This window comes from Pongo pygmaeus, chromosome 3 (genome assembly GCF_028885625.2).
Source record: "Pongo pygmaeus isolate AG05252 chromosome 3, NHGRI_mPonPyg2-v2.0_pri, whole genome shotgun sequence".
NCBI lineage: Eukaryota > Metazoa > Chordata > Mammalia > Primates > Hominidae > Pongo > Pongo pygmaeus.
Window position 1 is genome coordinate 94,806,394 of NC_072376.2, and position 24,709 is coordinate 94,831,102.

At 42.1% G+C, this 24,709-nt stretch overlaps 1 protein-coding gene across 7 annotated transcripts in view; it reads right to left on the reverse strand.

Moving 5' to 3' along the window:
* Nucleotides 1-24,709, reverse strand: part of TMEM150C (transmembrane protein 150C) — an 86,896-nt gene that overhangs the window by 22,215 nt on the left and 39,972 nt on the right. For 2 of the 7 annotated variants that reach the window (XM_063663805.1, XM_063663804.1), the window contains 2 exons: nucleotides 4,197-4,314; nucleotides 3,756-3,885 (listed from right to left, as the gene is read on the reverse strand). The exons of 3 other annotated variants lie outside the window; for them this stretch is intronic. In XM_063663805.1, the coding sequence (XP_063519875.1) occupies nucleotides 3,756-3,784 (29 nt within the window). In that variant the 5' untranslated portion in view covers nucleotides 3,785-3,885; nucleotides 4,197-4,314. The remainder of the gene's footprint in view (nucleotides 1-3,755; nucleotides 3,886-4,196; nucleotides 4,315-24,709) is intronic. 2 more of the 7 variants (XM_054485880.1, XM_063663806.1) reach the window with 1 other exon arrangement.

Below are 24,709 nucleotides of genomic sequence, written 5' to 3' on the forward strand. Positions count from 1 at the left end.
TACTTCGACCTACTTTTAGTACTAATATTAACATTTATGTATGTATGGAGCTGATCTGTACATAAATCTATAGGTTGGCAGACAAAGGTGTTAAAAACAAATGGTTACTAAATAAATTAGCAATTATCAGGAGGAAATGACAAATGCTTTGCAAATCTGAACTTTTCTCATGACATGTTACTGAGCAGCAATCTCAGGAGACTAAAGATGAATGCTCTGTAAAACAATCATTGTGTATAACTTTAAATTAGTGCTAATAAATACACTGAAAAAAATACATATGTCTGGCGTTTTGGACGTTACAAAAATATATAAATAAAAAATCCCCCCTCACACAAATAAAGTGAAAACTAGAAGCTCCAGAAGTATCTATGAAAAATTATCAGTATTAAACATAAAGAAATAACTATCACTTTATGTCTTAACTGCCAGACAAAATCTATCTGAGACACTGGATGCCAACATAATCCTTATGGCAAAAACACCTGTTCTAAGGAAATTAAGTGCCTAGTAACCTCCACTGGGGACCTGACAATCAGAAGAACAATGCGATTAAATGGCACCTCTAGGGAGATATCAATGCTCTTTATTTTGAGTTTTACAATTAAAACAAGTTTGTTTGTTTTTTACAATTTTTTACAAGTTTTTACAATTAAAGTAAGTTTGTTTACTGGTTTGAACCAGCACTGCCCCATTTGTGAATACCTCCAAGACATCTGCTTTCATATGCTGGGACTCTCTGGACCTTCCAAATGTTGAGACAAGAGAGGAAACATGATGCTCCTCACTTCAGGCTGGCGAACCAATCCCATCTGCAACATCTCAGGAAGTCTTAGTTCCCAGAACTGGTCTACCTGATTACATAGATCTTTCAGACTAGGAGATAGACACTGGGCCTAATAAAGTGTCTTTCAACAGTTGTGCCTTAGTCTAAACACATATCTGGGCAGTGGTGTTAAATAAATTACAGAATCTAGTTTACAGATCTAAATTACAGAATAGAGTTGAAAGACATTAGAGCCACTTTCAATAATTTAATTTGCAACTAATCTAATCCAATACAATCTAACTCAAAATTATGGACATCCTACCTGTGCCAGGTACTATACCAGGTGGCAGAAATACTGAGGCGAGGTTTAATGAATACGACTATTTATATGTAACATTCTATGCAATATATAAAAGCTATTGTATGAACTAGTGGTCCATGGCTCTCTAGTTTATATAATATGGAAGAACAGGGAACATTTTAAGCATACACAGTATTGCTAGTCAGTCTCTATTCATTTATGTCCAAAAAGTTGTGGGCTTATAATAAAGCTATCCATTATGCCAACAAAAATAATTCCATAAGTAGCCAAATGTAGAGGGAGCACAGAAAATAGGAGTAATGATTGAGTATGTAAACCAATTATTCTAGGTCTGCCAATGAAATAGGGTCCTCGAATAGGATGAGTACAGCCAAGATGCTTAGGAGATCTAGTTCCCAACCTCGGTTTTCCCAATAACTGACTAATTGGGTCTGGGTTGTTACTTAAATCTGTGACACCATTTTCTTATGGTGTTACAGAATCTAGGAGCTGAAACCTAGATTGTGAGATTCAACTAAATGAACACTATTGAATGCAAAGAAAGGGAGAAGGATGTCAAGGACAGAGTGGCAGTACCTTGGAGGTTAAGCCAAGTCTGGTATTTTATACCTTTGCAAAAACAGAATGATCCAAAGTACTCAGAATTATCAGCCCCGAGAAAATGTTAACTATTGTTACAACAGATCGATGAATAAATCAGAATGACAACTTGTTAATGTACAATGAGCGGCACAATTGTCAAATGGACAAATACTCATGCTGGCTCCCCTTTTAGGAATGTCTATATGGGAAATCGAAATTTTCAAGCAGGGAGGTAGAGTGAAGAGGGTTAACAAGATAATTCTAAGACTTTGGCATCAAGCTACAATAGCTTTATATACTAATTTCCTGGCCCAAGGTACTGGGATGTCCCATTTAGCCACTGATTCTCATTTACCTGTGCTCGTCAGCCTATATTGTGACTAAAGAATTTACAATAGAGAAACGACTCTGATGTGCTCTCTGCTCCAGGTACTGGGGAAGGATTCCAGGAGGTTCCTGGAGATGAATGTTTAATTTGGTTTAGTTTCACAGGACTCTCTGAGCTGCCTTGGCTTGACAAGTTCAGATACCTGACTGAAAGTACCTTTTTGCAAAGGATAAACAATATATTAAATTAACTCTCTCTCTCTCTCTTTTTTTTTTTTTTTTGAGACACGATCTCGCTTTGTCACCCAGGCTGGATGGGGTGTAGTGATGCGATCACGGCTCACTGCTGCCTCAACCTCCTGGGCTCAAGCGATCCTCCCACCTCAGCCCCCAAGTAGCTGGGACTACAGCTGCACACCACCACACCTGGCTAATTTTTTGTATTTTTTGTAGAGACAAGGTTTCACTACATTGCCCAAGCTAGTCTAGAACTCCTGAGCTGAAATGATCCACCCACGTGAGCCACTGCCCATGGGCAAATTAACTTTGTTAACTTTGCCTTACTGCTGCCTGAGAATTAAAGTTAAAAGTAGGAGATGGATCTTTTTCTTGCATCCTTCCAGACACCATGAAAATAAACTGGCCCATTGCTTCTAGTCACATTAGAAAGTGTCACCCAAACTTTACTTATATTTCCTAGCAAGAATAAGTTCCACTCTTTCCCTGAGCTAAATCACAAGTTTCCTCCCAGCTAGAAGAGTACATTTCCCTCTTTAAGGAAAGAGGGGGAGAAGAATGGAATATTCCATACTCCTAAAATATTTTTGTCTTTGCATTTTTTCTTTAAAGAGATGGCATCTCACTATGTTGTCCAGGCTGAACTCAAACTCTTGGGCTCAAGAGATCCTCCCACTTCAACCTCCCTAGTAGCTGGGACTACAGGCATGCACCGCCACACCTGGCTTGTTGTATGTTTACATTCTGAATTGTGCTTTTTTTTTTTTTTTTTTGAGCTGGGGTCTCACTCTGTCGCCCAGGCTGGAATGTAGGGGTGCAATCTCGGCTCACTGCAACCTCCGCCTCCTGGGTTCAAGTGGTTCTCCCACCTCAGCCTCCTGAGTAGCTGGGATTACAGGCACCTGCCACCACACCCGGCTAATTTTTGTATTTTTAGTAGACATGGGGTTTCACCATGTTGGCCAGGCTAGTCTCGAATTCCTGACCTCAGGTGATCAGCCTGCCTTGGCCTCCCAGAGTGCTGGGATTATAGGTGTGAGCCACTGCGCCTGGCCTGTACTTCTTTTTTATTCTACATAATATTTACTTTATTGATATTAATCTTCCAATAATACTTCACAGTAAAAAAATTAAAGATAATTCTTCCCATGTCTTAAATGGTTAATTATATCTAGGACAACGTCACCTCATGAGCTTCTAACAAATGGAGGAAAAAAGCCAGAACTGCATAAACCTTCTTGAAAGGGTTCTGGCATTTAGATTTGCTTTGGAAGACTCTCCTCCAAATGGTATCATTTATCCAAATGATTTGCAAAGCTGTTATCCAGATGGTCAACTCTTCCTAGAGAGCCAATACTGCAAACTCTCTGTATATTTCTGTCGCATGTTCTTTTCTTCCAATAAATGTCATTCCCTAAGTCTGAGTTATCTTCACTCTCTTTTACTCAATCTGTGGTGTGAGTGAGACTGCACAGTGGGGCTCTTCAACACTTTGAGTCAGATGATGAAAATCCCCACCTTCTACCGCTCGCTTTGTGACCTGGCATCCCTGCAGTTCTCTTTGTTCCTCTCAGAGAAAATGACCTGTAGCATGAGGTCTGCAGAGGCTCCCGCTGTTGACATTTTTGTTGCTCTGGAAGTCTTCAAGCTGCAAATATCCAAGAGAACACCTGGCCACTTGAAAATGTACGATTTTGTGGAAGTGAACAGAGTGTTACTATAAGCCCATATTAATTTATTATTTAAGACTCTTAACTCCTTTAGTTGGTTTGAAAAGGGGGTCTTTATAAAGTCAAAATTCAAGGCCAGGTAGGGTGGCTCAAGCCTGAAATCCCAGCATTTTGGGAGGCTGAGGTGGGTGGATCATCTGAGGTCAGGAGTTCGAGACCAACCTGGCCAACATGGTGAAACCCATCTCTAGTAAAAATACAAAAATTAGTGGGGTGTGGTGGCACGCACCTGTAGTCCCAGCTGTGCAGGAGGCTAAGGCAGGAGAATCGCTTGAGCCCAGGAGGCAGAGGTTGCAGTGAGCCGAGATTGCTCCACTTCACTCCAGCCTGGGTGACAGAGCGAGATTCTTTCTCAAAAAATAAACAAACAAACAAATAAATAAATAAAGTCAAACTCACATGATTATTCATACTTCTATCATCAAATTCAAAACAGATAGTTTGTACAGTGTTAGCTACTGAAGCTACAGAGTGAAAGAACATAGCATACCGTTACCCATGCTAATCCTTGAGGACAAACTTTCTATTTTATCAAGCTGCAAATGGAAATGGAAGCTACAAATGGAAAAGTAAAGCCCAATCTTCATTTACAGCTTTAAAAACTTTATTAGGGCCACGAGGCCAGGAGATCGAGACCATCCTGGCTAACACGGTGAAACCCCATCTCTACTAAAAATACAAAAAATTAGCCGGGCATGGTGGCACGCGCCTGTAGTCCCAGCTACTTGGGAGGCTGAGGCAGGAGAATCGCTTGAACCCGGGAGGTGGAGGTTGCAGTGAGCCGAGATCGCACCACTGCACTTCAGTCTAGGCGACAGAGCAAGACTCTATCTCAAAAACAAAAAACAAAAAAAAACTTGATTAGTGAGAACCACTTACAACAATGACTGTGAAGTGTCATTGTAGTTAATATTTCCAAGGGCTGGAAAGGACTTGCTTATTATAAATAGAAGGACTTTGTCCTCCCTGGGGCAATGGAGAGAGGCAGCTATAGTTCACAGACTCTGGAGCCAGGCTACCAGGGCTTGGAATCCAGCTCTGCCTCTTATTAGTTGTGTGTCCTTGGTTAAGTCTTCTCTGTGCCTCAGTTTCTTCATCAGCAAAGTGGAAATAATAATGGTATCTACCTTACAGGGTTTTACTGAGGATTGAAAATATGTTTAAAGCACTCAGAACAGTGGCTGGCATACAGCCAGCATTTCAATAAATGTTAACTGTATTATGCTGAAAGTGCTGTTGGGAGTCTTTGGTTATCTTTTTTTGTCTTGTAATTTATCAGGAAATGAGCTTCCTGCTACAGTAATTTTTCATTCTGCTCTCAGGGCCAACTGGAATGAAGCAGAAATGATGAACGAGTCGCCCACTCATGACCACGACTGTCACAGTGCCCATGAACCAAGAGCATCCTTGGTTTGTTTTCTAACCACCTGTAAATCTTATTTTTCTTTTGTGTCATGGGCAAGTGTGAAGGGCTTTTATTATCTTATCATTCATTTGTAATTATAAGGGGTAATGATGAGGACGGTTTATTTTGTTTTTCGCCTAAAACGTTTGCAGGCTCTCAGATATAAATCAGCCTGGGGAGATATGCAACACAACCAACAAGTGTCACACTTGTTCTGCTAACAAAGAAAATTTTGTTTTCACTGAATCCTAAGTTTGGGAAGGCATAATAGTCAGGTGACCTGGTGTCACTTTAAGAGTATATGACTTGCCTCCATCTGCAGATATAAACAATATTATTCAATTAATGAGGCCAATCCCCCTGTTCCTACAACATTTTTCATAAGTGCTGGCAAGAAACAACATGTAGTAAAGGATTTCTATTAAACATTACCATTCCCAAAAGAATATGATGATTCCTAAGAAGAACTAATGGCAACTAGTTTTTCTCCAATGCTGTCTTGATTTCTAAAAGCAATCACCTTCATTCAACTGACAGATGACTATAGGACTATAAGGATCCTTTCATGCCAGTGACCTAAGGATTCTTTTTCTCAGAAATCAATGGAGCACATTGTCCCAACACTATTTTTTTTTTTTTTTTTTTTGAGATAGGGTTTCACTCTGTCACTCAGGCTGGAGTGCAGTGGCATGATCATGGCTCACTGCAGCCTCAATCTCCCCAGGTTCAGGTGATCCTCCCACTTCAGCTTCCTAAGTAGCTGGGACTATAGGCGTGTGCCACTACGCCCAGCTAATTTTTGTAGAGACAGGGTCTCATCATATTGCCCAGGCTGGTCTTGAATTTCTGGGCTCAAGCGATCCACCTGCCTCGGACTCTCAAAGTGTTAGGATTACAGGCGTGAGCCACTGCGCCTGGCCTGTTCCTATACTATTGAGAGAATAATCCCAGAAGGAATTCCCTTCTACCAGCACTTTAATTCAATAATACTGTCTTAGAGTGTCTATGCCAAGATCCTCTTCAGAGTCCGTTTATATCTTTAATAATAATAAAAATATTGCCCACATGTGGCAGATATAACTGCCAACCCAACAGTCATTTCTCCTCTTTTTCTTAGCTAATAGAAGTCTAATTTTATTAGGGACAGCAATGTGCTCAGCCCAAGGCTATAGGTCACGAGTTGTTAAGCCAATCATAGTGATCTCATTTTCCTTTAACAAGTACCTTTCTGGACTCCTTTGAACCTGGCCCATGAGATGCAAGGGGAAGTCTACCAAGCAGCAAATGGGAAGAATTTGCATCCTTGATAGTGGATTGTTTCTTTTCTGCCCACCCTACTTCTCTCCCACTTGGGATGCTATAGTGAAAATATGGTACCTAGTGCTATGGCAGCCATAATGTAACCACGAGACAAAAAAACATGAGGACCCAAAGTCAACATACTGAGAATGGCAGATTAGACGGTGGGAAGAACTGAGTCTTTGATAACGTCATTAAGACACTACCATATGCTCAATATCACCTACCTCCAAACTTGTAATGTGAATAAATTAAAAGTCATTATTGCTTTACTACTGTAGGGTGGTAGAGCACCAAAATCCACTCTCTCCTTCCATTATAATTTGGTAAGCGGCTGCTCGCCTACCTTATACTTCACAGCCTCCTTTGCAATAAGTGTGGCCCTGTGAGTAAGTTCTCTCCAACGGAAAACGAGTGAAGGCTCATATGATAACAGGATTGTATTATACAGGAAAATGTCCGTTTTCTAGAGGAGTATACTATTTAGCAGCCAATTGTCACAATGTCTAAAATTCACTTAAAATTTTCATCAATGGGGTGATGAAAAAGTTTTAGAGACAGAGTGGTGATGGTCATACAACACTGTGAATATAATTAATGTCACTGAATTATACACTTAGCAATGGTCACAATGGCAGTTTTTGTTATATATATTTCACCAAAATTTTTAGAAGTTTAAAAAGCCACTTCAAAAAAGATGAAGGACCACCTCACCCATTAGGATAGCTAGTATCAAAAAACAAAAAGTGGTCTCTCAGCAGGGCATCTCTGAAAGAAAGGCAGGAGCCCCAGTCAGGGGCTTATGGATAAAACTCCCATCTCCCTGGGAAGGGCAACTTGAGGAAGGGGCAGCTGTGGGTGCAGCTTCAGCAGACTTAAATGTTCCCACCTGCCGGCTTTGAAGACAGCGGCAGATCTCCTAGCTCAGCGCTCAAGCTCTGCTAAGGGACAGACTGCCTCCTTAAGTGGGTCCTTGACCCCCGTGCCTCCTGATGGGGAGACACTTCCCAGCAGGGGTCGACAGACACCTCATACAGGAGAGCTCTGGCTGGCATCTGGCAGGTGCCCCTCTGGGACAAATCTTCCAGAGGAAGGAACAAACAGCAATCTTTGCTGGTCTTCAGCCTCCACTGGTGATACCCAGGCAAACAGGGTCTGGAGTGAACCTCCAGCAAACTCCAGCAGACCTGCAGCAGAGGGGCCTGACTGTTAGAAGGAAAACTAACAAACAAAAAGGAATAGCATCAACGTCAACAAAAAGGACGTCCACACAAAAACCCTACCTGAAGGTCACCAACATTAAAGGCCAAAGGTAGATAAATCCACGAAGATGAGGAAAAACCAGTGCAAAGAGCCTGAAAATTCCAAAAATCAGAATGCCTCTTTTCTTCCAAGGGATCACAACTCCTTGCCAGCGAGGGAACAAAACTGGACGGAGAATAAGTTTGATGAACTGACATAAGTAGGCTTCAGAAGGTGGGTAAAAATAAACTCCTCCAAGCTAAAGGAGCATGTTCTAACCCCATGCAAGGAAGTTAAGAACCTTGAAAAAATGTTAGAGGAATTGCTAACTAGAATAACCAGTTCAGAGAAGAACATAAATGATCCGATGGAGCTGAAAAACACAGCACGAGAACTTCGTGAAGCATCCACAAGTATCAATAGCCAAATCAATCATGTGGAAGAGAAGATATCAGAGATTGAAGATCAACTTAATGAAATAAAGCATGAAGACAAGATTAGAGAAAAAAGAATGAAAAGGAACAAACAAAGCCTCCAAGAAATATGGGACTATGTGAAAAGATCAAACCTTGATTGGTGTAACTGAAAGTGACAGGGAGAATGGAATCAAGTTGGAAAACACTCTTCAGGATATTATCCAGGAGAACTTCCCCAACCTAGCAAGACAGGCCAACATTCAAATTCAAGAAATACAGAGAACACCACAAAGATACTCCTCAAGAAGAGCAACCCCAAGACACATAATCGTCAGATTCACCAAGGTTGAAATGAAGGAAAAAATGTTAAGGGCAGCCACAGAGAAAGGTAGAGTTACCCACACAGGGAAGCACATCAGGCTAACAGCAGATCTCTCTGCAGAAACCCTACAAGCCAGAAGAGAGTGGGGGCCAACATTGAACATTCTTCAAGAAAAGAATTTACAACTCAGAATTTCATATCCAGCCAAACTAAGCTTCATAAGTGAAGGAGAAATAAAATCCTTTACAGACAAGCAAATGCTGAGAGATTTTGTCACCACCAGGCCTGCCTTACAAGTGCTTCTGAAGGAAGCACTAAATGTGGGAAGGAACAACCAGTACCAGCCACTGCAAAAACATATCAAATCGTAAACACCATCAACACTATGAAGAAACTGCATCAACTAATGGTCAAAATAACCAGCTAGCATCATAATGACAGGATCAAATTCACACATAACAATACTAACCTTAAGTGTAAATGATCTAAATGCCTCAATTAAAAGACACAGACTGGCAAATTGGATAAAGAGTCAAGACCCATCAGTGTGCTGTATTCAGGAGACCCATCTCATGTGCAAAGACACACATAGGCTCAAAATAAAGGGATGGACGAAGATCTACCAAGCAAATAGAAAGCAAAAAAAAAAGCAGAGGTTGCAATCCTAGTCTCTGATAAACAGACTTTAAACCAACAAATATCAAAAAAGACAAAGAAGGGCATTACATAATGGTAAAGGGATCAACGCAACAAGAAGAGCTAACTATCCTAAATAGATATGCACCCAGTACAGGAGCACCCAGATTCATAAAGCAAGTTCTTAGAGACCTACAAAGAGACTTAGACTCGCACACAATAGCAGTGGGAGACTTTAACACCCCACTGTCAATATTAGACAGATCAACAAGACAGAAAATTAACAAGGATATTCAGGACTTGAACTCAGCTCTGGACCAAGCAGACGTAATGGACATCTACAGAACTCTCCATCCCAAATCAACAGAATATACATTCTTCTTAGCACCATATCGCATTTATTCTAAAATTGACCACATAAAAAACACTCCTCAGCAAATGCAAAGAACAGAAATCATAACAAACAGTCTCTCAGACCACAGTGCAATCAAATTAGAATTCAGGATTAAGAAATTCACTAAAGGCTGGGTGCGGTGGCTCACGTCTGTAATCCCAGCACTTTGGGAGGCCAAGGCAGGCAGATCATGAGGTCAGGAGATCGAGACCATCCTGGCTGACATGGTGAAACACCATCTCTACTAAAAATACAAAAAATTAGCCAGGCATGGTGGCAGGCACCTGTGGTCCCAGCTGCTTGGGAGGCTGAGGCAGGAGAATGGCGTGAACCCAGGAGGTGGAGGTTGCAGTGAGCTATGACAGAGTGAGACTCCGTCTCAAAAAAAAAAAAAAAAAAAAAAAAAAAAGAAACTCACTAAAAACTGCACAACTACATGGAAACTGAACAACCTGCTCCTGAATGACTACTGGGTACATAACGAAATTAAGGCAAAAATCAATAAGTTCTTTGAAACCAGTGAGAACAAAGACACAACGTACCAGAAGCTCTGGGACACAGCTAAAGCAGTGTTTAGAGGGAAATTTACAGCACTAAATGCCCACAGGAAAAAGCAAGAAAGATCTAAAATCAACACCCTAACATCACAATTAAAAGAACTAGAGAAGAAAGAGCAAACACATTCAAAAGCTAGCAGAAGACAAGAAATAACTAAGATCAGAGCAGAACTGAAGGAGATAGAGATAGGAGAAATCCTTCAAAAAAATCAATGAATCCAAGAGCTGGCATTTTGAAAAGATTAATAAAATAGATAGACCGCTAGCCAGACTAATAGAGAAAAAAAGAGAGAAGAATCAAATAGACACAATAAAAAATGATAAAGGGGATATCACCACTGATCCTACAGAAATGGAAACTACCATCACAGAATAGTATAAATACCTCTACACAAATAAACTAGAAAACCTAGAAGAAATGGATAAATTCCTGAACACATACACCCTCCCAAGACTACACCAGGAAGAAGTCGAATCCCTAAATAGACCAATAACAGGTTCTGAAATTGAGGCAATAATTAATAGCCTACCAACCAAAAGAAGCCCAAGACCAGAGAGATTCACAGCCGAATTCCACCAGAGGTACAGAGAGGAGCTGGTACCATTCCTTCTGAAACTATTCCAAACAATAGAAAAAGATGGACTCCTCCCTAACTCATTTAAAGAGGCCAGCATCATTCTGATACCAAAACCTGGCAGAGACACAACAGAACGAGAAAAATTCAGGCCAATATCCCTGATGAACATCAATGCAAAAATCCTCAATAAAATACCAGGAAACCAAATCCAGCAGCACATCAAAAAGCTTATCCACCACGATCAAGTCAGCTTCATCCCTGGGATGCAAAGCTGGTTTAACATACACAAATCAATAAATGTTATCCATCATATAAACAGAACCAATGACAAAAACCACATGATTTTCTCAATAGATACAGAAAAAGCCTTCAATAAAATTCAACACCCCTTCATGCTAAAAACTCTCAATAAACTAGCTATTGATGGAACGTATCTCAAAATAATAAGAGCTATTTATGACAGACCCACAGCCAATATCATACCAATTGGGCGAAAGCTGGAAGCATTCCTTTTGAAAACCTGCACAAGACAAGGATGCCTGCTCTCACCACTCCTATTCAACATAGTGTTGGAAATTCTGGCCAGGGCAATCAGGCAAGAGAAAGAAATAAAGGGTATTCCGATAGGAAGAGAGGAAGTCAAATTGTCTCTGTTTGCAGGTGACATGATTGTATATTTAGAAAACCCCATCGTCTCAGCCCAAAATCTCCTTAAGCTGATAAGCAACTTCAGCAAAGTCTCAGGACACAAAATAAATGTGCAAAAATCACAAGCTTTCCTATACACCAATAACAGACAAACAGAGCCAAATAATGAGCGAACTCCCATTCACAATTACTACAAAGAGAATAAAATACCTAGGAATACAACTTACAAGGGATGTGAAGGACCTCTTCAAGGAGAACCACAACCCTCTGCTCAAGGAAATAAGAGAGGACACAAATGGAAAAACATTCCATGCTCATGGATAGGAAGAATCAGTATCATGAAAATGGCCATACTGCCCAAAGTAATTTATAGATTCAATGCTATCCCCATCAAGCTACCATTGACTTTCATCACAGAATTAGAAAAAACTAGTTTAAATTTCATATGGAACCAAAAAAGAGCCCGTATAGCCAAGACAATCCTAAGCAAAAAGAACAAAGCAGGAGGCATCACACTACGTGACTTCAAACTATGCTACAAGGCTACAGTAACCAAAACAGCATGGTACTAGTATCAAAACAGATATACAGACCAATGGAACAGAACAGAGGCCTCAGAAATAATGTCACACATCTACAACAATCTGATGTTTGACAAATCTGACAAAAGCAAGAAATGGGGAAAGGATTCCCTATTTAATTTTATTATTAAAAAATTAAATTATTATTTAATTAGCTGTGTTAGGAAAGCTGGCTAGCCATATGCAAAAAAGTGAAACTCTACCCCTTCCTTTCACTTATACAAAAATTAACTCAAGATGGATTAAAGACTTACATGTAAGACCTAAAACCATAAAACCCTAGAAGAAAACCTAGGCAATACCATTCAGGACATAGGCATGGGCAAACTCTCCATGACTAAAACACCAAAAGCAATGGCAACAAAAGCTAAATTTGACAAATAGGATCTAATCAAACTAAAGAGATTTGGCACAGCAAAAGAAACTATCAGAGTGAACAGGCAACCTATGGAATGGGAGAAAATTTTTGCAATCTATCCATCTGACAAAGGGCTAATATCCATAATCTACAAGGAACTTAAACAAATCTACTACAAAAAGGCAAACAACCCCATCAAAAAGTGGGTGAAGGATATGAACAGACACTTCTCAAAAGAAGACATTTATGCGGCCAACAAACATATGAAAAAAGCTCATTATCACTGGTCATTAGATAAATGCAAATCAAAGCCACAATGAGATACCATCTCATGCCAGTTACAATGGCGATCATTAAAAAGTCAGGAAACTACAGATGCTGGAGAGGATGTGGAGAAATAGGAATGCTTTTACACTGTTGGTGGGAGTGTAAATTTGTTCAACCATTGCAGAAGACAGTGTGATGATTCCTCAAGGATCTAGAACCAGAAATACCATTTGACCCAGCAATCCTATTACTGGGTATATACCCAAAGGATTATAAATCATTCTACTAGAAAGACAAATGCACACATATGTTTGTTGTAGCACTGTTCACAATAGCAAAGACTTGGAACCAAACCAAATGCCCATCGATGATAGACTGGATAAAGAAAATGTGGCACATAGGCTGGGCGCAGTGGCTCAAGCCTGTAATCCTAGCACTTTGGTAGGCTGAGGTGGGCAGATCACCTGAGGTCAGGAGTTCGAGACCAGCCTGACCATCATGGAGAAACCCCATCTCTACTACAAATACAAAATTAGCCAGCACGGTGGTGCATGCCTGTAATCCCAGCTATTCGGGAGGCTGAGGCAGGAGAATCACTTGAACACGGGAGGCAGAGGTTGCGGTGAGCCGAGATCGTGCCATTGCACTTCAGTCTGGGCAACAAGAGTGAAACTCTGTCTCAAAAAAAAAGAAAAAAGAAAAAAAAAAAAGAAAATGTGGCACATATGCACCATGGAATACTATGCAGCTATAAAAAAGGATGAGTTCATTTCCTTTGCCGGGACATAGATGGAGCTGGAAACCATCATTCTCAGCAAACTAACACAAGAACAGAAAACCAAACACTGCATGTTCTCACTCATAAGTGGGAGTTGAACAATGAGAATACGTGGACACCTTGAGGGGAACATCACACACTTGGGCCTTTCAGGGGGTGGGGGGCGGTGGGGAATAGCATCAGGAGAAATACCTAATGTAGATGACTGGTTGATTGGTGCAGCAAACCACTATGACATGTGTATACCTATGTAACAAACCTGCATGTTCTGCACATGTATCCCAGAACTTAAAGTATAATTAAAAAAGGAAAAAAAAAGTAACAAGTGTTGGCAAGGATGTGGAGAAATTAGAACCCTTGTGCATTGTTGCTGGGAATGCAAAATGTTACAGCTGCTAGAAAATGGTATGGCAGTTCCTCAAAAAATTAAAAATAGAATGACCGTATGATCCATAAATTTTACTTCTGTGTATATAACCATACAAATTGGAAGCAGGGACTTGAACAGATATTTGCATACCCATGTTCATAGCAGCATTATTCACAATAGCTAAAAGGTAGAAACAAGTGTTCATCAACTGATGAAGGGGTGAATAAAATGTGGTCTAGACATACAATGGAATATTATTCAGATTTATAAAGGAAGGAAATTCCAATACATGCTAAATTATGTATTAACTTTGAAGTCATTGTGCTAAGTGAAATAAGCCAGACACAAAAGTAGTGAAATTCACAGAATTAGCATTCACAGAAGCAAAAGTGGAATGTTGGCTGTTAGGGGGTGGGGGAAAAGCGGGAATGAGGCGTTATTGTTTAATGGGTATGGCGTTTCAGTTTTGCCAATGAACTGCACACTTAAAAAATCATAAATTTAATGTCATGATATTTTACCACAATTAAAAAAAAAAGACAGTCATAAGGAAAATGTGTGACTAAAATCTGGTGTGTGCCAACAAAGTCTGTTGACCTTAAAAAAAAAAAACCTGTCACCTGACCTAACTTGGAAAGCAGACCACATTTCTACTGAGCCTCTACCCGGACTGATTTGCAAAGAGAGATACAAAGGAAGAGGAAGAGTTTAGAAATGTGGTGTCTTGAAGGGTTGGAAAAGCCAGTGACTTCTAAACCTCAAACAGCAAGAGACTGGAGATGAAAATAAGGATTTTGCCTTCCCTCCCAACTCTACTGTCTCAGAGGGCTCCGTATAGCTGCCACTACATTGAGAGAGGAAAACATGGAGGGCAAGGAAGCAAAGAAATAAAGCAGGCAGATAGCCCAAGTCTTGGAAAGAAGGTTGGGAGAGAAGGCAGGCATGTGAACTGGCTGGAAGCTCTGAGTACCTGAACTGCATTAGCAAAGGGACCATAGCCAAGCCAGTAATATGACTGTTGCACTCTCAAACTTCCAAATTTGCACCAGCAGGCAGTGGGCTGCAAAAGCTGAACAGCCACCAAGGCGGGGGATAACCTCAGCACTCACTTCAGATTTGGCGAAGGAGGAAACTGAACACAGAGAAGCCCCTTCCCCAAGGGCAAAGCCTAGGGACACCAAGAGCATGAGCAAGGGCTCTCCTGAAGAGCAGAACCAGAGTCTAGTCAGGCAAGCTCCTCTTCTGCCAGGGCAGGGGGCCTTCCCATTGCCTGCTGCAGGATCCCAGCCTTGCTATGGACCAGGGGCTGCTGTCTGCATTTCCTCCTCTTCTTTTTCCAATAGGAGTTTTAATTGTGTTTTTCTGCTCCCTGTTCTACCGTGGTATATTGAGTGTGAGTATGAGTGCAGAAGCGGGGAGATAACTTGCCTTTTAGTTCACAGGTTGCAAGACCATCAGGAACCATGTTGGAATGTAATGGAAATAATTCATATGTTACCCAGTGACCATGGATTTTCAGGCAGTGCATTTACTGGATAGGGCTTTGGTTTGTCTCCCTTGGGATGAAGCAAGTGTGTTCTATGTGTAGAAATTGAGGCGTTCACTGATTCTTGGTGGTCAGAGGCACTGATTCCAGCAAACACGGCCAGCTGACTATGAACATCCATCCTTCTCTTCTTCCACTGTGTCAGAAGAATAGCTAGGCACATGGCTGCCTGGCTACATGACTCTCCCCATCTTCCTCTGCACTGTGAAGTAGCCACATGAATTAATTCTTGCCAATGGAATGTAAGCCTGCCTGGCACATACTCATTTCCTATGAACTGGGACATGATGACCAAAAGACAGGAGTTATGCTGCAGATGGCCTGGTTATCATGAGCCCCTTCTCCCCTCACTGAAATGAAATAGCCACCATGGACTGTTACGTGAAAAAAAAAATTCATTTTTAAGCCACATTATTGTTGCCTTATTGTTGTTATAGCAGCTGAAACTTTCACTCTAGCTAATACATTCAGATACTCTGTTAACTGAAGCCCAAACACCTCACCTGATGTTTCACCCTATTCTCTATAAAAATGACAAAGTCACTCTGTCCATTAGCTACTAGAGAGGTACATTGATTCTGAGGTGACACTAACTTAACAGAATGATTCTGAGGTGACACTAACTTAACAGAACCTTACTCTGGTGAATCCACTGATACCCAAGAGTTCCAAGTGACTAGGTGGTTCCCCTCAGCACAGGGAGGAATTAAGGCCAGGGAATGGGTTCCTCACTTAGCAGTGGCCCACCTTTGACATATACAATTTTTAGAAAGGTTTTATAAATATGCACACATACGTTTTCCTTAAAGATTTCACTGTATTTTATTCAGCACAGCACCCTGAGAAGTATAGGAATGGCTGGGTAACATGACTAATTTCATTTTATAGATGACAGTGAAGTGATTACTCCCAACATGACTGACTCAGCAGTTCTAAAGAAATCTCTTGGCCGGGCGCGGTGGCTCACGCTTGTAATCCCAGCACTTTGGGAGGCCGAGGTGGGCAGATCACGAGGTCAGGAGATGGAGACCAGCCTGGCTAACATGGTGAAGCCCCATCTCTACTAAAAATAAAAAATATTAGCCGGGCGTGGTGGCACGCGCCTATAATCCCAGCTACTTGGGAGGCTGAGGCAGGAGAATCACTTGAACCCAGGAGGCGGAGGTGGCAGTGAGCTGAGATCGTGCCACTGCATTCCGGCCTGGGAGACAGAGTGAGACTCTATCTCAAAAAAAAAAAAAAAGAATCTCTTCTAGTCCTTCAGCCATAGGCAGTGATTTCATGTGCCTTCCTATCCCTAAGGCAAAAACAAACAAACCAAAAAACCAAATCTGTACGGCAGCCTGACCACAAGCTAACTGAAAATGAGATCCTTGTGCCTGGAAGCCCCTGGTCTACAGCTTTGAAATAGCATCACAGCAACCCTCTTTCTGGCCCATAGTCACAGCTCCAAGTGCCAAAACAAACAGCGAGCCTTCACAATGCTGGCTCTCCTTGCTAGGCTCTGACATCAACACCTCAGGCCTGGTTCAGTGAAGAGAAACAACCAAACATGAAGCAAACCAGAGCACAACAAGAAATGCACCACTCAGATCCCCAGAGGACAGACAGGCCCAGAAAGTTCAAGAGATGGGGACCTGAGAAGCAAATTCAGGTTGGATCTTATGTGGATAATGGTAGAACACGAAGACTGAGAAATGCCAGGCAGATGCATTTGACCATCAAGCCCCAAACACTAAACTCGAACCTCCTCCTCAAACAAGCTGGCAGCTGATCAGTGGATGTGTTATACCAGGGTGATAGTCAAAATGATAATTCTTCCATGCTCCATTCTAATGGGAACTCAGAACAGAGCAGGAACCACGAGCACATAGCCTGGATCCAGATTCTCTGGTTTCAAATCCAGGCTCTGCCACTTAGTAGCTGGGTGATACTGTACAAACTGCTTAAACTTCTTTAAGCCTCAATTTTCTCATGGGATCATAATAGTACCTATTTCCTAGGGCTGTGGTGAAGATTAAGGGAGTTAACATACATAAGACTATTTGATAAGCACATGGCAAGCATTCAATAATTGGAAGCTGTTATTGTTATAAATGGTTGTCTCAGTACCACTGATGCCCATCCCATTTGCGGTCCAGGAAAAGAAGGTAAAACTGCAGATCTATTCCAGCTCAAAGATGACTGCTTAGGAACTCAGTGAGCAACCTGACAGAGAATGTAGAATATGCTTTTAATGTCCTCTTGGTGAAGCAAAAGGAACAAATCCTTCAAATAGTCTCTTAGAAATTACTTTACGCTGATGACTTCTTTGGAAGGACAAAACACATGTGAAACATACCAGATCACAGGTTTCTTGTTGGAGTTCAGACTGATGTGCGGAAGGTTGTACATCATCCTGCATCCTTCCTATGGCCAGAAGAACTAATCAACAACTCAGAACCTGAACTCCCCAGAATGCTTAGGACCACTACATGACCAGAATGAAAAACAGTGAGACCAGGGACTTGTAAAATGCAGTTAACTGCCTGATGCCTGTGCTTCCAAAGCCTGTTGGTGCTCCACACACCTCGTGAAAGGTGACCCAATGTAGTTTCTCACTTCATACAGTACCCTGTACAAAAACTGACCTGGAACAGACCTTGTAAATTATCAGCCTTCCCTATCTTCCTCAAATCCTCTCTCATTTCCCACCAATGATGTAATTTCATGTTTATTTTAAGCACTTATAAGGTTACAGGATATGAATAAGAGTGTGTCCTCAGAAATAGGAGCAAAATCAGGAAGATCACTGTGATGGTTAATTTTAGGTGTCAACTTGTTTAGGCTAAAGAATGCCCAGGTATCTGGTAAAACATTATTCCTGAGTGTGCTTGTCAGGATGTTTCTGGAAGAAATCAGCATTTGAATCAGTAGACTAAGTAAAGAAAACTCATCCTTACCAATGTGGGAAGGCATCACCCAATCCATTGAGGGCCCTGATAGAACAAAAAGGCAGAGGAGGGATGAATTCTCTCTTTTCTTGTGCTGGAACACCCATCTTCTACTGCCCTTGGACATCAGAACTTCAGTCTCAGTCTTGGGATTCCAAACACATACCTGCACCCCTCCCAGGCTCTGAGGCCTTCAGCCTCGGACTGAGAGTTACACCATCGGCTCCCCTTGCTCTCAGGCCTTCAGACTTGGACTGGATTATAACACCAGCTTTACGGGGTCTCCAGCTTGCAGATGGCAGATCATGGGACTTCTGGCCTCCATAATTGCCTAAGCCAATTCTCATAATACATCTCCTCTTATATATCTCTATATATCCTATTGGTTCTGTTTCTCTGGAAAACTCTGACTATACAGTCATCAGCAAAAGTGGCTCCATAGTTAACCAAGAAAATGAAGCACGTAGAGCAATAACATATTCTAACAACAACTTGCAAGCGCACTGCTAAGAGGACTGACATGTTTCCCACCTCTCCTTACAGAGACTAGCAAATATTCTCAGAAAGTAGTGACCAGGCTGGGCATGGTAGCTCATGTCTGTAATCCCAGCACTTTGGGAGGCTGAGGCGGGCGCATCATCTGAGGTCAGGAGTTCGAGACCTGCCTGGCCAACATGGTGAAACTCCATCTCTACTAAAACTACAAAAATTAGGCAGGCATATTGGTAGGCACCTGTAATCTCAGCTACTGGGGAGAATGAGGCAGGAGAATTGCTTGAACCCGGGAGGTGGAGCTTGCAGTGAGCCGAGATCAAGCAACTGCACTCCAGCCTGGATGACAGAGTGAGACTCCATCTCAAAAAAAAAAAAAAGAAAGTAGTGACCGGCATGAGCTGCTCTGTGCCCTGGCCTGGCCTCTGGCCAGTGTGCCCCTCAGCGGCTCTCCAAAGGCTCCAGTGTTGCTTACCAGACCCAGGATGCACTGGGCTTTGTCCTGGGCTACCTCTAGAGGACGGTCCTCTCCTGGCTGTCCCTTTACAGCTTTTTATGCCAGCTGCCTTCTTCAGCCGCCTCTACTTCCCTATGAAGCGGATCATACGTTGACACCATTTTCCTCTCCTATCTGGGAGGGTAGGGCAGGGCGGAGTTTGGGGGGGATCATCCTTTGAGACATACAAGGGGTTTCTCTTTTTTTTCCCTTTACCATTCCTAGACCAGCAGGCTCCTCCCTACTGGGGTTTGGCTGCCCAGTTTCTAGACAATGGGCACTGTTGTACCTTTCAGGACTTGCCACCTGCCTGCACAACTTCCTTCCCATGATTGGAACCTGACTAATTCACCTTTAAAGCAGCTCTACGGTACTTGGTAGAGTACAAAAAAATGGACTGAGAGAATATTCTTCTTTTAGAAGTGGCTCATCAGTTATTAGATAGCCTGTTCTCTTCCTTAGATAACTATTTATAGCATATTATTTGGATTCTCAAATCAGCTATATTCCCCCCAATATCTTGAATTGTTCCTCGCCTGGGGTGAATTAAGGGCATATTCATTGACTGAAGAAGTTGAACCATTAGCATTCTCAGTGTGTCTGAACAGTGCCGTATGGGGGAAAAAACTGCTTTGATTCAGAGGACGAGTGTTAGTCTTCTGGAAAGAGACAACCTGTAAAGAACAGCAATCTGCCAAACTTGCTCGACAGAAATATCCTCACTTCTTTTGTTGTAAATCTATATTTATCATGTCACCTTTTGGCCTGCAACATGGTTTTCTGAACAGAGTTACTCACCAGAAAGGATTTTCCTAAGCAAACAACTATTGTTGCTTTAGCCCCATAGTGAATGCTGTAGTACCCCCTTATCCACAAAGGACACACACATTCCATGACCCCCAAGAGATGCCTGAAATCTCGGATAGTAACAAACTCTATATATACGATGTTTTTTCTTTCTTTCTTTCTTTTTTTTTTTTTTGAGATGAAGTCTCAAGGATAGAGTGCAGTGGCCAAGATCTCGGCTCACTGCAACTCCTGCCTCCCAGGATCAAGTGATTCTCCTGCCTCAGCCTCCCCAAGTAGCTGGGATTACAGGCACGTGCCACCACACCCAGCTAATTTTTGTAATTTTAGTAGAGATGGGGTTTTACCATGTTGGCCAGGCTGTTCTCGAACTCCTAACCTCAAGTGATCCACCCGCCTCAGCCTCCCAAAGTGCTGGGATTACAGGCATGAGCCACTGAGCCTGGCCACGATGTTTTTTCTATACATACATGCATACAATAAAGTTTAATTTATAAATTAGGCAGAGTAAGAGAGTAACAACTAATAATAAAATAATAAAATAGAACAACTATAATAATATGCTGTAATAAAAGCTATGTGAATGTGCCCCTCCCCATCTATTTCAAAATATCTTAATATTTTTGGACCTCAGTTGACTATGAGTAACTGAAACTGTGGAAAGTGAAACTGCTGATAAAGGAGTCTACTCCTTTATCAGAACCATTCTGGTTTAGAAACCATTTTGGTTTAGAAAACCATTTTTGGTTTAGAAACCATTTTGGTTTAGAAACCATTCTGGTTTAGAAAACAGTCTTATAAATTTGTCATTGTGAGGTGTTCTGCAGTTTGTGCACCTTCTAGTGAATGACGAAAGAAACCTGTCACACTGAGGGCTTAGACAGTGGACCAGGGCAGACTGGTCTTAAGCATTTTTGAAACCTTTATATTATCTGGACTTGTGAATTATATAAACATGCAATTCATAATTGGAAAGTAAAAACGCCCAGTAGTGCCATGCCTGAAACAGTTAACTGTTAATGGTTCAATATACATCCTCCCAGGTTCTCCCCCACATATGTGTAAGTGTGAAATTTTTTACTTAACCATGCGATGTGGACATCTCAGTGTGGACACCTTTCTATGTCAGCACCCACAGTGTCCTCCCAGTCTTGCTCCCCAAACTTGCTTTGTCCACACTCTGCCTTGCTCCATGAATGGTGGCTCCATCCTTCCTCTTTCTCAGGCCAAAAACCTTGAGATCATCTTAGACACCTCAATTTCTCCCACACCCCACATTCCTTCCACACCCCACATTCAATGTGCCCAAAATCCTGAGCCAAAATAAGAGTTCAAACTGAACCACTCCTTGCTACAGCAGCCAGGGAAATACTATGACAGCACTGATCAGATCATGTCATCCTTTAGCTCAATACCCTGCTAAGGCTGGGCGCGGTGGTTCACCCCTGTTATACCAGCACGGAGGTGGGTAGATCGTTTGAGGCAAGAGTTCAACACCAGCCTAGGCAACATAGCAAGACTCTGTTTGTACAAAAAAATTTAAAAATTAGCCAGGTGTAGTGGCAGGTGCCTGTAGTCCTAGTTACTCAGAAGGCAGAGCCTTGAGCCCAGGAAACTGAGGATACAATAAGCACTATGGTCATACCACTGCACTCCAGCCTGGGTGACAAAGTGAGACCCTGTCTCTAAAAATAAACAAACAAAACACACACAAAAACTGGCTAAGCCCCTACCTCAGAGCAACTCTCCCTTCCTCTCTGACTTTACGCACTACTCACCCCTGGCTCCAGCCATTCCAGTCTCCTTGCATTACTCGAACACATCAGACACCTCCCTGCACAGGCCACACATATGGTGTACTGTCCCCTGTCCTGCCAGAAAGGCACATGGCTGCTCCCTCACCACAAGTCTTGGCCAAAATGGTACCTTCTTGGTGAGGCCTTCCCTGAGCATCCCATTGAAATTCCCCTCACCCCTGGAATTCCCTGTGTCACCCTGCTATATTTTTCTCCATAGCACCTAATATTACATTTTATCTATTTTAATCCCAGACTTTCTTCTTTCACTAATTGCAAGCTCCACGAGGGTAGGGATTTTTACCTTTTGCTCCTTGTTTTTCCACAGTCTCTAAAACAAGACCTCACCCATAGCAGTGTTCAATAAGTATCTGGTGAAGAATGAAAGGCACTGTGCTACCAAATGGGAAATATAAGATTGAAAAAAGCAAAACAAAAGCAGAAGCCTTGGCTAAGGGAACAGAAATGTAAACAAATAACTACAGCATGCGGAACAGCCTGAAAATTGCAATACACACATAGAAGATGAATTCTTACATCCACACAGTACGAGTGATTAATTCTGACCATGGGGATTAGAACAGGGTCCATGGAGAAGGTAGCATTCAAGCTGGGCCTTGGGTAATAAACAGAATTGTAAGATGCTGAAAGGGAATGGAAGGCTATCAGCAAGAGTATCTTGGTGAAAAGGAAATGCAAAATGTTTGTGGAGGAGACTCAGTGATGCAGAGGGGATGACACACAGGGTAACTGGTTGAGATGTGACGTGGGAGGTGAGGTTGGAGAGGCATCCACAGTTAGACTGTGTGGGGCCAGGACAGAAGGCTCAGGAGGGGGACTGAAGGGGGCCATGCTTGGGCAATGGGCAGCACTGACTTATTAGTGATAAAGTGAAGGTGGTGCTTGGAGGATTAAATTTGCTCTTTGGGCTGGATGCAGTGGCTCACGCCTGTAATACCAGCATTTTGGGAGGTTGAGGTGGGAGGATTGCTTGAACCTGGGAGGTCGAGGCTGCAGTGAGCCATGATTGCACCACTGTACTCCAGCCTGGACAACAGAGCGAGAACTTTATTCAAAAAAAATAATAATTTACTCTTCGTTTGCTCTTTGTTTATGGTATTCTCCAAAACCATAAAAACACGGGAGGTAGAAACAGGTCAGGAGGCTACAGGAAGAACTACCACCCCCATATTCTAACCACAGCTCCCTGCCTTGGGAGGCCACTGGTCTGAAATGGTAAGACTGAGTGTGGCCAGTCCTGGTTATCTCACCAAAATCCACAAGCGACCAAAGTGAAACAATGTGGAGAGACGAAAACACTGGATACTTTTGAAATGGCTTTGACAAGATGGGAGTAAGCTCCAATAACACACCGCAGAACACATTCTGGCAATCAGTTAGCAGGCAGTAGCCCTGGCAATTTTATTTCCTGCTGAGTTAAATGATAAAATTACAAAGGAAAAGAGATGCTTGCAGGTTTATTTGGGTACAAAGGAAGTTCAGCATCTTAAGGCATGAAATCAAAATTTGTACTTCCCTGAGAGGCATTAGATAGCATGGTGTACGGTCTTTAGGTTCTGCATAATGATAAAAGAATGAAAGGAAAGAGATGTTACAGAAAAAACTATTTAATGACACTTGTTAAAGCACAGTAAGACTGACTTTCTTCAGGACCATGGAGACAGGTACGGGGACATGTGCAATGCGATTTGCGGTTAGGAAGTGAAATTGGGCTCAACTCCAAATACAGCATGAGCAAGTGGGAATCTATAGCCAAGAAGCTGGGTGGGAGGCTGTGGACAGAAAATTACTAAGAGGAAATATCAGGGGTAAGAGGGGATTCTGGCTAAACCAACCTAACAGGATTCTTGCCGAAGACACCAGGGTGATCAGATGTCACCTGGGGGATGGTGGAGAATAGAAACCCGACATGGAGAATGATCAGGTATTGAAGGCTGGGGTTTTTTTGCTAAAACGGGATTTTACAAGGCATTCACAGGTGGGCCCAGTAGAAGGTTCAGGAGCCCTTACTAAAGTTTAGTCACACGAAGAATCTTTGTCAGAGGGTAGGGTCCAAATGATACAGCTTTGATGAGTGGAGGAACATCAGGGTTCTTGGTCCTCATGCCAGTTTAGATAAAATGACAAGGACACACGAGAAGTGATTTTAAGGAGTTTAATAGGCAAGAAAGAAAAGAGAAACGCAGAAGGAAGAGGCTCCCCCGTACACAGCCAGAGGGATGGGGGCAGGATGGTGCTCCAAAACCAAAAGAGGAGGTCCCCACCTGTCATGGATACCAGTCAGGTATATATACAGAGGTTGGAGGAGGCGGTGTTTGATTTGCATAGGGCTCAGGGGATTGGTTTGACTAGGCATGTCATTTACGTAGCCCTGCGAAAAAGCTGGCCTTCTCACCCCAGCCTTTTAATATGCAAATGCATTGCCATGATGTTCTACACACGTGGGGATATGTGGGGGTGGCCATGTTGCCAGGAACATGTGAGGCAAGGGCGAGAAGGCTGCAGGAATCACCATTTTGGGTGGACCCAGTTTCTAATGGCCTGTATTTGTATATCAAAGGTTGCTGGCCTGGTGGGACCTTACAAGAAACTTTCCGGAAATGCTTTAAAAAATGAAAACTTCCCAAAGACCCCTTTTCCTCTCTATTTGCCTAAAATAATTTCTTAATAACTCCTACAACACAAATAACCTTTTTTTTAAAAAAAAAATAATAACTCAGGCTGTTATTTTTTAAAAAAAAATAACAGTGATGTGATCTCAGCTCACTGTAACCTTCATCCCCTGGGTTCAAGTGATTCT